The sequence below is a fragment of the Aphanomyces astaci genome (assembly GCF_000520075.1).
Source record: "Aphanomyces astaci strain APO3 unplaced genomic scaffold supercont1.92, whole genome shotgun sequence".
Taxonomy (NCBI): domain Eukaryota; phylum Oomycota; class Saprolegniomycetes; order Saprolegniales; family Verrucalvaceae; genus Aphanomyces; species Aphanomyces astaci.
In genome coordinates, this window is record NW_009798355.1 from 149,197 (window position 1) to 162,581 (window position 13,385).

Sequence of the window (13,385 nt, forward strand, 5' to 3'; positions counted from 1 at the left end):
ACAGTTTCCATAACTACACTGTATGTTTAATGGTAGACTCTGCTTTTGTCACCATATGATGCGGAATGGAACGAGTTGCTAAACCTCTCTATTAATATGTAACTGTCGCGCGCATTACACGCGGTTTGTCTCCGTGTAAGTGGCAGATTCAGTTCCTTGTTTACTCGCACGTGGCAACTTGAATAAAGTTGCATGTATTCCCTCGACAATGATACACCATGATTGTCCTGTTCCCCCATCTCCATGTCGTCCGAGTACACGTACCACAAAAATGCGCATGAGCAATAAAAATATTGCATCCCCAAAAATAATGAAATATCCGGAAGTGCTCTGTTTTCAAAGTGAAACGATGCGCATTTCTGAAAGCAAGACACCGCACTTGCAGTGAGCGGTAGACATCGTGTCAGTACAGCAGCTACTGTCCCTCTCCAACAAGTTGGATGACTACAAAGAAACTCCAGATATTCCTTTCGCCAACCAGAAATGCCTCCATTTTGGCCTTCCATAACTTCGTGCTATGATGAGTTTTCGCCAGTTCCCGCATCTCCCTGTGAAAATCGATGTTTCAAAGCGTCTGGAAAGATCTGTGTTTCCTGTTGAGTTATCAGTTTTCAGAAGTCGAAACCCATTCCTCAGTGCCGAGCTGCAGGCAGCGACTCCAAAATATGTTTACCAGTATTAAATTGGAACTCTACGCTGAAAACTACTTGGAACTTTCCCTTAGTTCCAAGTAGTTTTCAGAAATAGCATATGCCAATCAAAATCGATTTACCTCTCTTTTTTTTCACGATTTAGAAAAAGACGTCAAGGACCTCTTTTTTTACTTTTGGTATAGTGAGTTGCGTAAAAAATCGCACAAAAAGAGGTAAAAACGTACTTGGAACCAATTTTTCATTTTGCTAAAAATATCTAAGGGCCTGTTCAATAGGATACGAGTTTTTTGTTGTATTTACTGTTAACAACTGTAAGTGAAAAAAACTCTGAACACTCGGTGTGAACAACAACAACAGTACAGTAGTCACTTAACAGAGATCATCGGCCACTGCATCCTTGGGCAACAGGTTCTTGGACTTCAATAGGGCGACGATATTCGGCATCTTGATGCCTGTGTTTTGACCAACGAGTTCGCAGCCACCGCAGTTGTGCAACGCTACGACCTTGTCGTCGTCTGGACTCAAGACGGGGGAGCCTGAACTTCCGCTTTCGGAGTCGACGTTGTACCCCAACGTGTCTTTCTCACCGCATCCCGCGGGCATGGACGCGTTGGTGATGCGACATGCAACGAAGTGGTCTTAATAGTATTGGTTGTTGTTATGAGGAATAGAGAGTGTCGTGTCCCGTTGTGCCATATGTATCGATAAATCGCTGACCTACATCGCGCCTTTCCCGCATGTACGCATGTACAATCTGCAGGATGTATAAATCGTTGGGCAAAACGTAAATAATTATGGGGATGAATAAAAATACGCATACTTAATACAAATATCAGCATAAAGAGGTTCAAGCGAATAATAATATGTAACTGTCGCGTGCATGTATACGCCGCTTGATTCCGAAGTGGAAGATTCAGTTCCTGGTTGACTCGCACGTGATAACTCGAATAATGATGCATATATTCCCTCGGTGATGGTACTGTACACCATGATTTGAAGGAATCAAGGACCTTTATTTCTTTATAGTGATATGTGTGTTTCATGTCCTGGACTACAATCGGATGATGAACCCTGACACCTCCTCGCTCAACAACAACGAAGACGCTGGACTTGCCGCGAGAAATGCGATCGTGACCAAGGCCGAAAACGACACACTGCGCAACGCGACGACTGAAATTCTGGGGGAGAAGCTCTCGATGGCTCGGGCAAACGCCGTACAGTATCTGCTATCGTCTTTTGCTCCGTCTGTCCGCACTGCGTGGGACTCTTACACCTCTTAGTCTCCGTCTTTGGACTGACATTCTTAAACATCACGAAGTCGACAACAGCGTGAACGATCCGACGACCTTGATCGCGAATATCAACCAGCTGGGTACTCCTCCAGTCTTGGTGCTCACGCTCTTTTTGCCACACTGGCCAGCTTCGTGAAACAGTGTCAACATGCCTTGATCCCCCCCGACATCGCATCGATGACCCCTCAGCAAGTTCATGACTTCTATTGGAAGTATTTCCACTCGATCTACCTTTGCAATGCTTTCGTCGAAGAATCCACCATCTGGAAGTCTCTGTGCAGGATGCAAATGCAGGCCAAGAACGTTGGCAAACTCTGCTCACTCGCAGATCTCCAGCGCACCATCATAGAAATCATTCAGGTGGACCTCAAGCATCATCAAATGCTTGACGAACATGGTTCTGCCGATTCCACTACCCGTCTCCAACATCTTGCTGCTCCTGCTTAGCCGTCTTCTGCCCCGTCTACTCCGACTAACAACGACCGCGGTCGTGGTCGCTCACCCAAACGCCCCCTTTATCCATCGCGAGACCGCAATCAGCCGGCCCGTACATCAACGACCGATCAATCTCGGCGCAACCAAGACGCCAATAATCGAAGTACTCGTGATAACAGCGGGCGCCGTGCCTCCGCGGATGGCCATGCATCACGTGCCATCATCTCGGTCTCCAACCAAGTTCTGTCTCCACCTTCTCCTGCTCCGTCGCACTTGCATCCATCCCCTGCTCTCCTTCCATCCCCTGCCCCCGCTTTATCTCGGCTTCCTCACTCCATGCATTCTCCTGGTCAATCCCGCATCAACCCCCCCTCGTTAAAACAACTTCTACCATCCAATGCTACTTGGGCCTCACCAAATCACACCTCCAACACTGCCGTCACAACCGCGTCACATTCACTGCCCTTGCCATCTACGACAACAATGCTTCCTCAACCAAGCTGCCTACCAACTCTACTCCGTCTCACTATCTGCCGCAGTCTTCCTCCACGCGTTGTTCTCCTCATCCTCACTCAGCGAACACACCCACCATCCACATCAACTCTTCAACCAAGGCACATTCCAAATCCATTCCGTCTAAGCCCAGTTATTCTCGGACATCTCCGACGAAGACCGAGCTTTCGAAGAAAGTGAGGGCTCCTTCTATCACCCTACTGTCCAACACATGCAGCCGTTAGTCGCCAAGGCTTTCCGCCAATACGTCTACGACAAGTCCAATACTACCACATCACCCCCATCAAACCACCCAAGTCTCACTACCGCATCCGCGCACCCCGTGCATCCTGGGCTCAAGACAATACTCGCACTTCGTCACAGGACACAGCGGAAGAATTTTTTGACCCCAACGCACTTCCTGTGGCCAACCCAGTTGACACATGGCGAGCTGGACTTGTCCTGACTCACGATCACTTCATCTTCCACGTCGGTATTGTTGACTCGTCTTTCAGTCTCAAAGTCTCTTACGATGAATCGTCAGCTCCTACCGTCTACAAGTCTGACTCTTGTCCTCAACTCTCTCAAGACTGGATCATCGACTCGGGTGCCACTGCCTCTTACACGCGTCACAAGTCCTACTTCCGCCTGTCCAAGTTCCGCTCGTGCTCTATGACCCTTTCCGTTGGGGATGGTGGTCAACATCCCATTCTCGGTTACAGCCCTGTGGACTTGACCGTTTTATCGCGCAAAATCACCAAGGGTTCCGACCATCAGACCGAACCACACTTCCTCTCCTTGCCCTTTGGCCACTACTGTCCTAACCTCAAGTTCAACTTCCTCCCCGTGCGCCACGCAGCCTCCTCCGGATATCAGGTGAAATTCGACCTTCCTGAGCACTGCCTGTTCATCCTTGACAAAACCTACTACTTTCGTGCCGCTGTGAACATCTTGGGGCTCTACTCCATCTCGGCCACTGGAGTACCCCCTGGTTCCCCTCTCCCACCTCGTGACACTCTCACAACCCAGGTCATGTTTGACGGTTTCAAAGCCTTCCTGGTGGCGAACCCAGTCATTTCACCACTACCATCCCACCCACCGTCTCTACACAGCACAGCCTTCCCGTCGTCTGTTCATTTCCCTTCTCACCACCAAGCCCTCAATGCGTTCCCAACTTCACTCACGCCGTCCACGCTTGTAATGGATCAATTGCACATCATTCTTTATCCTGGCGTATTATGCTACGCTCCAATATTTCTGCTTCCGTCTTCTCTTCTGTTTTCGTCTACCAACGCATCCTACTCCCAACTTGATCCCCTCATCACTCCCGCCTCATCTTCTCCACCACCACCCTCCTTCTACTGCTCCCTACTTACAAAAATCCTCGGCTCTCCATCAACTACCCATCTCCTCGATGCCACTCTTTCCATCCTTCCCGAGTGCGCCTTTACCCAAGTTGGCGACTCTCGTCTGCCCAACGATGCCCTTCTTCGACGATGGCACGAACGCCTTGGCCTCCCCAGTGTTGCGCTCTTCCACTCTCTCGTTGCCGACCACCCCGAACTCTCCGGCTATCGCACACGGAACTTCAAACCTCTCGACTGCGACGTCTGTGAGTACGCGAAGTCGCTTCGAAAACCCTTCTCCTCTCAGGCCGTCTTCCGCGCCAACACCTACCTCACTCTCGTGCACTCCGACATATGGGGTCCATGCCCTGTTCAGTCCATTGGAGGCTCTTCCTACTTTGTCATTTTTAACGACAAGACCTTTACTTAGTCTACGAACGATTCCGTCTGTATGCTACGTCTATCTTCAAACATGGTATCGACATCATTCGCTACGCGGCACCATCTGACATCGGCAACCTCCAAGCGGATAACGCGAAGGAATTCGAAAAGCTTGGTCGCCTCGTGCTCGCCAAGTATCACACAAAAACTACATTCAGCAACGCCTACTCTCCATCTCAAAATGCAGTCGCTGAACGTCACATCGGCATCATAGTGATGAAAGCTCGCGCTCTCATACTTGCCGGTGACCTCCCGAAGTTCCTCTGGGCCATGTTCGTCAGACTCCCAGATGACCGCAAGGGGTACAAACTCCTCAACCTTCACTCCCATGAACTCGTCTACTCCCGCGATGTTACTTTTTGGGAAGATAAATACCTGGTCATCACTCCCTCGAAGCCGCTGCCCTCTGCCGTCATCAAGCAAAAGATCCGGCATATCGTCCACAAATCCATCCCAACGCACTACTTCCACCGCTTCACTCCGTGCTCGATGTTCCATACTCGCTCCTCTTGTTCCCCAACTCTGCCTCAGTTGCCCTACACCTCTTTCGCTCTACACTACCATGGACTTGGCTCTACCCTTCGCCTCTCCCCTGCATCAATGCACCAACTCCCTCCCTCCCCCACCATTTTCTGCGCATCACCCCCAACTATCCCTCTGCGGGTTTCGCACTCGAACTCTCAACGTTCTTTTCTGACTGCTGCACCGACTACTATGACGTCCACCCGATCCCCATTCCTCCCACGTTACCTTTCCACCTGCCGCCGTCTCGTACGCTCACTCCACTAAACCCATCCGTCTTTCCTCCCACCTTCACCTACGCGCGCTAAAGTTCCCACTGGTGATCCCTTGACCTGGAACGAATCGATGCGCCGCCCCGATCGCGATCAACGGCTCGCAGCAGCACAAGCCGAATTCAAAACCCTCCAAGCCAACAAAACCTACGAACTCGTTCCTCGACGCTCCTCACCTTCACGCCCACTCACCTGCCAATGGGTCTTCCGCGTCAAACCAACGGCACCTACAAGACCCGTCTCGTTGTCAAAGGCTACCTCCAACAGCATGGCGTTGACTACGATGAAATATTTGCCCCTGTTGTTCGTCTCGAGGTCTTACGCTACCTGTTCACCCTCATCGCCATCTACGATTTCGAATGCCATCAAATGGATGTCGACGTCTTTCATCAACGGTACCATCGCTCGCCCCATTTACATGCATCAAGCCCCCGGTGACCTCGTAGACCCAACATCTCGCCGCGATTACGTCTGCCTTCTCAAACGAAGTCTCTACGGTCTGAAGCAAGCACCCTACCTCTGGTACCTCTCCTTCGTCTAGTTCATGGCGTCTCAGCACTTCACCCGTCTATACAAAGACCGCTGTGTCTTCACCAAAACCACATCCACGTCGTTCATTATCATCAGCCTCTACGTCTACGATCTCCTCACCTTCGCCCCGACCCTCGACTTCGTCAACACCACGAAATCTGCTCTGTCTGCACAATTCTCCATGAAAGACCTCGGCCCCGTCTCCGATATCCTTGGATGAGAAGTCGTCCGTTAACCCGCCGAACTCTCCGTCTTCCTGCATCAAACTCGTTACACTGAAACAATCCTTAAACGTTTTGGCATGACCGACGCCAACCCTGCCACCACTCCATCTCGCCCAGAAATCGATCTATCTACTTCTCAAGGCGCTGTTTCCCCCGAGGAGAAAGTGTTCATGGCCACACACAACTATTGTTCTTTCGTTGGCAGTCTCATATACCTCCCCATGGGTACTCGCCCCTACCTTGCCTACAACCTGCAACAACTCAGCCAATTTCTCCAAAACACGGGACGTCATCATTGGACCGCAGTCAACCGCGCCCAACGATATCTCGTCCGCTCAGTCTCCCACGGCATCCTTCTTGGTGGCGTCTTCGCAACTATATCCTCCCCTTTTCTCTCTGTCTCTGTCGACGCCAACTACGCCATGTGTATCGACACTCGCAGATGCGTCAGCGGCTTTCTCACCCTTCTTTTCGGATCCCCAATCTCTTGGCTTACCAAGAAACAGTCTCTCATCACTCTCTCCACTACCGAGGCCGAATTCGTAACCCTCACCCTTTGCATTCAGGAGCTGCTCTATCTCCACCAACTTAGTGGCGAACTTGGTCAAACGTCTGCCCAACCAATCCTCATCCACGAGGACAACCAATCTATCATTAAATTCGCAACCAACGCTGAACTACATGGCCGCTCCAAAGACATCAACGTACGCTTCATGATTGTCCGAGATCTCATCGACAGCGGCGAATTTGAACTCAAGTGGTGCCCGACCGCCAGCCAACTCGCCGACTTCTTCACCAAGGCACATTTTGCCCCAGTCTTCCAATCCTTCCATGAACGACTGTCCATCATTTCCCTCGCGTCGTCTCACCCAGTTCGAGTCTAATCATTCTAAACAGAACCGTCTTAGCCACCGTCTATACTACCTCTCATGCTTACTTATGTCGTCTACACACTATATCGTCCACAAGTTCCAGCAACACACCCGTCTCGTTACCCTGCCATTTATCTCCACGACTGTCTCTCCTACATCCATCATAACCGTCTTCTCCTCTAAATTTCCATCTACCACCTTTCAAAGTCATGCGACGGCACGCACCTCCTACCTCCATGCGACGGCATGCTCTATCTCTACACTTGCCTATCGTCTTTGGTACCGTCGACAGTATTTATCACTGCAACATCTATCGTCTCGTTCCATCCACCTTCTCCTGTCTCCCGTCCGACCTCATGGTGGCGTGGCGCTGCGCATACGCGAGTCCTGCAGCTTCACCGTTTGTTGACATTTCTGGTTGCCAGACTGTGGTGGCTGTCAAGTTGTGCATTCTGCCAACCCTCTGTCTCCTCTCTTTCACTCACGTCTGCTCTAGTCTATCCGTCTCAGTCTCCTACCATCATGGGCGCATAAAACACTCATAAAACGGACGATAACCCCTTAAGATCTGGTCTATCACAACCCACCACGTTGTACATCTAACCAATCACATCCCATCACGCCCCCGAATATAGACCAGTAGTTAAGCGGGCTTTGAACTCCCACTTCTAATTACACTTTTGGTTTTACCGCCTCCTACACCTGTGATCTGTTCCGTTGCTTGACAACTCCGGACACACCTGCGCCAGTTCTTCTTTCTTCTCTGCCATCCATCTGCTCGTTCAGTCTCTTCACTCAAAACACCTCAAAAGTAGAGTCTGGATTTGACCTTATAATCCATTTGTGATTTGACGAAATCGTAGGGAGCTGGCCCTACGATTTTCATATCCAATGAGATCTCAGGAGGAAAATCACAAATTGCCGGACTCCAATTGACCAATCCTCTTCTATCGTACAGTACAGACCAAAGGGAAATGTGAGGCGTCCTAGTGGTGATGCCATTGATAGTATTATGTATGTAGCAGTACGCAAGTCGTGCTGCGTTGTACTAGTACGTAGTAGGAAGGAGCGATCGTTATGGAAGAGTTAACGTGATCGGCTGACAGTCGAGCAGGGCGCGTTTGCGAATCAAGACTTTTTGGAAATTCTTGTGTGGGCCATAAGTACACACACAAGACCCGTAATTTTATCTCTGTTATGAAGCAACTAATGAACTACATTAATGGGCCAAGTTGTTGACAGTGGCCTATCTACGTTTCTCGAATTCAAGTGCACGCAATTGCATAATTCTACTTCAGGAGTATCCTTAATATCACGTGGTTGGATGTTTACATTTGACGACCATGACGTATGCACTGTACTACTAGCATGGCGTTGCATTATTCCACCAAGTGCACGTTGGAGTCGTCCGACGATAGCTTATGCCTTTCAAGCGGGCAAGGTCGTGGTGACGGCATGGGTGCTTACAGTCAACATTGATGTCGAAAATACTACCGTAGTAGATGACTAACGTTATGGTACTAGTATTCCATCGTCGCATAATTGTATCATGCAGCCTGCATTGCCAAAGACTATCGTCACTAATAGTATTTCGTGATGAGGATGGATTTGTGATTGAATTATCCAATCATTGTACAGGTGTGTTTTCATTGTTCAAATATGAAATCGTAGGCAATCTCCCTACGAATTCCATAAATAAGTCAATCTTGGTCAACGCGCCCACTGTATTATCGAGTGGCTCTGCGGCATGTTCTGCAGCGAAGAGCAGAAGTTTGTGTCCGCCGTAGACGTCTACACCAAGTTCCACCGCTTCCAGTTCGAGCGATATTGCTCGCTTGACGGCAGCCTGGCCACTTTCGACAAGCTTCGAAGGCCGTCGAAAAGCGCGAGAGCAAGAACTCTCAGCGACAGCCACCTGGCATCGGTGTTGCTGTCCGCGCTGCCTGAATGCATTGCACACGATGTGCAAGTATGGGACCTCTTGCCGCAGCATTGGCACGAGCTGGTCCCAGAAATACCCCGATTTCTTGGGTCACAAGCCGACGGCTCATGTCGTTTCGGGTCATGGTTCGAAACCACTCGATCGAGTGCTTCACGCCTCTCGAGCTAGGATGGCAACGGTCAAACGACCGGCCTCACTCCGTGGCGCTCGCAGCGTGACATGCCGCGCGAAGATCGCGGCTATTGTGACTACTGCACACATGCAGGTCACCGCATGATAGGTTGCACGAAGCTTTCTCGTGCATTCCACCAAAATGTGGTGCGACGCGATTTTGTCTTCCCACCCAGATGGGTGGCGATCGCTCCCGAGCTACTCCAACCGCACGGCGATGGTCGACGAAACCAACACGGCCAGGGTAGTGGGCGTTCCCACCCCGACAAAAGACCCACCAATCGCCCACGCGGCGGTCGTGGCAGTGGACCCACCCATCACCAAGTTGATGTTGGTGCATTGCTCAACGCACTCCAACAAGGCCTAGCCCATGGCGGTCAAAACCGAGGCGGCTACGCCCAAGGCAGCCAACAAAGAGTCGCGTCTTCGGATCGACGACATCAACATGACGAAAGTCCGTTTCGCCACCACGGCGATCACAACCACTCGCGCGACCGGCCCGATGATTACTTCAATGATGCCTATCATTGTTTGGCTCCTCCAGAGCTGTACCCCGTCCAAGATGACCGGCGAAGCCGCAGTCGCGGCACCCACCAAGGTGGCCCCGGTGAAAATACCGGAGGAAACAACCATCAATCCTGTGGCTGAGCGTCGTATGGGCATGATCGTCACGATCGCCCGGTCCATGCTACTGCATGGTAACCTGCCACAGTTTCTGTGGGGCGAGGCTGTATCACATGCAGTATTCATCATGAATATCCTGCCGTCTACCACGATCAGTGGTGACACACAATACGGTCTGTGGCATCAAAGTCATCCAGACTATGCTCGACTTCGAGTATTTGGATGTGTGGCATACGCCCATGTCAACACACCCATGCGTGCGAACAAATTGTCTCCACGAGGAATGCTGTGCATGTACATCGGCTTACCTGAGACATCTCGCGGGTTCAAGCTTCTTAACATTGACACACACTACGTGCTGACGAGCCGTGATATCACCTTTGTTGAACATCAGTTTCCCCTCCTGAAATCAGTCGAATAAGTCAAACGACTGCGGGCTGAGCTTCCACACCGTAATTGTTTTACTGTGGAGAAGCCATTTCCCCAAACACAAGCCCCGTTGCCATCGCATCTTGGGGAGGCTACTACAGCAACCACACCTCTACCCTCACTTGGGGGGGCTGGGTTTTATACTCTGGCTCCACGAGTCCAGGATGGCAAATACCTGTAGTTCACGACCCATCAGGCTCAGAAGCCACTCGTGATTCGGGAGGCTCACCGAGTCCACGTCGACATTGAATCGATCGACGCGATCATCAGTCGACGAATATTCCGACTCCGAAACGTCATCGATCATTGACATTTAACTCGACGACGGAAGTATTTCCCGTCCCGTGTACCTCGTTTCACGAGAAGTACAAACTACCCTACTCTGGAGTATGTGAATACGACATTCACCCCCAAGCCAACATTGCCGCCTACGACAATCCAGTCGCTCGAGACTCTACCTCGACCCTCGTGGTCTCGAGCGTCACATCGACCATACCAACGAGTATGTTATCGTCTCATCGCAGACTTCCACATTGGACACGGCGACGTCAACCCGACGGCCGTGCACGACTACTTATGTCATATATCGAGGACGCCTCGAGCGCTCGATCCATCTCGACACCAGAGCATGTCCTCTCGGTCCTCAAGGTCAAAGCACCTACTGAGGGGCCCTCAACATATGCGCAAGCATTAAGAAATCACCAGCCAAAGCGCATTGGCACGAAGCCATGCTGCTCGAATTGGCTTCACATGAGGCGAACATGTCGTTCGAGAGCGCAACATTGCCTCCAGGGAAGTCAGCCCTGGGCATGCGCTGCGTCTTTAAGATCAAATACGATGACTCAGCCACTGAGGCTACGCGACAGGTCGCCCGCTACAAAGCGCGACTTGTCGTCCAAGGACACACTCAGGCCCAAGGAGTCGACTTCGAGGAGAGTTACTCCCCAGTCATTGCAAAGGAAATTCTGCGGCGAATGATGCTTACTCTCGGCGCGGTCCTCGATTATGAGATCGACGCGATGGACGTCATCACAGACATTCTCAATGGAGAAATCGACTGTGAAGTATACGTCAAACATCCTCGCGACGTACTTCGAAGCGTCTACGGCCTGAAACAGGCACCACGCTTGTGGTTACAGACACTGGCTACTTGCGCGAGCAAGGGTACACCCAACTTGTCAAGGACAGGTGTGTCTTCACAAAGGTCATGGATGGACGATCCGTTTACATCTGCTTCTATGTCTACGACTTCGTCATCGTGGCTCCCACGAAGGACATGATGACAGCAATCAAACATGGCTTGTCGGCGCGCTTTAAAATGCACGACCTTGGCCCGCTCAAGTTCATTCTTGGGTTTCACAGTTCACTCAGTCAGTTCTCAACGAGCCCTAGCCAAGCCCATTGGCAGGCAGCAAAGCAAGCGCTTTGCTATATTCGAGGCACGATCGACTACGGACTCGTCTTGGGTGGTGAACACAATGCCACCACTCGGCTGCACGCATTTGCTGACAGTGACTACGCTAATTGCGTTGACACTCGTCGCTGCGTTGCCGGCTTTGTGGCATTCGACTCCAACTATGCGATCTCATGGATCGCTAAGAGATCACGCAGCATAGTTCTCTAGACCACCGAGGCAGAACTTATGATTATGTGCACAGTAGCACAAGAATGCTTGTACATCAAGCAGACAGCAGGTGAGGTGGGTCATCCCATCACCTCAGCTATCACCCTCCATGAGACAAGCATCCAGAGAGTGAACAACTCTGGTCACCATGGGCGCACTAAACATATCGATCTGCGCTACCATTTCATCAACGACCTCGTCGAACAACAAGTGTTTCGACTCGAGTACACAAATACACGACTCCAAGTCGCAGATATCTTCACCAAACCATTAGACATTACAACGTTCTGCGCACTGCGCAGTAAACTAAGAGTGAAGCAGCTGCAGCCCTCCGACTCCTTTGGCCAACGCCAAGGATCATAAACTCCGGTCTCTCAGCCCGTGAAAAATCCCGTCATATACGGAGGACGCTCCAACCGTGACAGGTCAGACAACGGGGGTGACGGCATCCCGGTGGTTACTCGATCCATCCGGTCTCTTCCCCTGCATGTCGTGCGGAAGGACCATATTGGTAAGGACTCGCTAAGAGGGACGTCCGACGAGTTTCGTCCCGGACATAAGACGATGTATCCATAGGTGGTTACGCTCTCTGAGTCTAACCGCCAGCCTCTTGCTGCACTATGGGCACCTGATTCCGGTGACAGTGCGTGGAGTTGTTGGGAGGCAGTCAGAATACCCAATTTTGTTATGAACATCACCACTGCCCTGAAGCCTCAGGTAGCAGCATTGGCTGCAGCTAGTAGGAGGCTTTTGTGCCTTTTAGAGGCTTTTCCTTACATAGTAGATTGCCAGCCATATCCACGGTACATCATTAGGATGCCGTGTCCTGATTGGCTAGCCATTAGCTAGTCCGTCGAGTCTTTAGAACCAGTTGTCCTCACTGGTGGCTAAGCTAATTCACTTTCCGTTTCACCCGCAACCATCCAGTGTTCCCCCTGGATTTTCCACCTTTCCACTCTTCACATCTCACAAACCTTTACCATGGTGTTAATATCCGATACAATCAGTAGTGTGTACACGACACTGTGTGCACCGGTACTGTACCGACATAAAATAGACGCACACATAACCAACAGCTACTGATAACTCACATCTCCACACGCAAGCTACCTTGCGTTGGCTACATGACATTCTTATGTACACAGCACTCATACAGGTTGCATTTCCCTTGCTGATACTTTGCGTGCAAGAAAGCAGCAGTCCTTGCACTCAAAATACCAGTGAGCGTATTACAGATGAGTAGCTCAAACGCCGAGCCAGCTTGTATAACATATAACTACAATACACGCCGCCACACTAAATGCTCATGACACTTACCCACCCTTGGTTCGCATGTAGATGTGTTTGGTATGCTTAGACCTGCACCATAGGTTTGCATCGCCATGCGTGGCTACCTAAACCGCAAAAGCCATCAACAATTTTACATCATGGTAATTGTCGAAAACATGTATCGCACGTAGGTGTGATGGTATAGCTCATTGCTAGCAATTTGGAGGTTGAGGGTTCAAATCCTAC

General features: G+C 50.7%; 2 protein-coding genes across 2 annotated transcripts; one reads left to right on the top strand and one right to left on the bottom strand.

Annotated features, from left to right (window-relative positions):
- Positions 1-1,022: 1,022 nt before the first annotated feature.
- Positions 1,023-1,256, bottom strand: H257_16804 (hypothetical protein; the record flags this gene model as incomplete). The annotated part of the gene is made up of 1 exon (XM_009845375.1): positions 1,023-1,256. One exon carries the CDS (start codon positions 1,254-1,256, stop codon positions 1,023-1,025), a length of 234 nt encoding a protein of 77 aa, XP_009843677.1.
- A 461-nt stretch (positions 1,257-1,717) lies between these two features.
- On the top strand, positions 1,718-2,081 carry H257_16805 (hypothetical protein; the record flags this gene model as incomplete). The annotated part of the gene is made up of 2 exons (XM_009845376.1): positions 1,718-1,872; positions 1,934-2,081. The coding sequence occupies 2 exons, from the start codon at positions 1,718-1,720 to the stop codon at positions 2,079-2,081; spliced, it is 303 nt and encodes a 100-aa protein (XP_009843678.1).
- Positions 2,082-13,385: the final 11,304 nt, after the last annotated feature.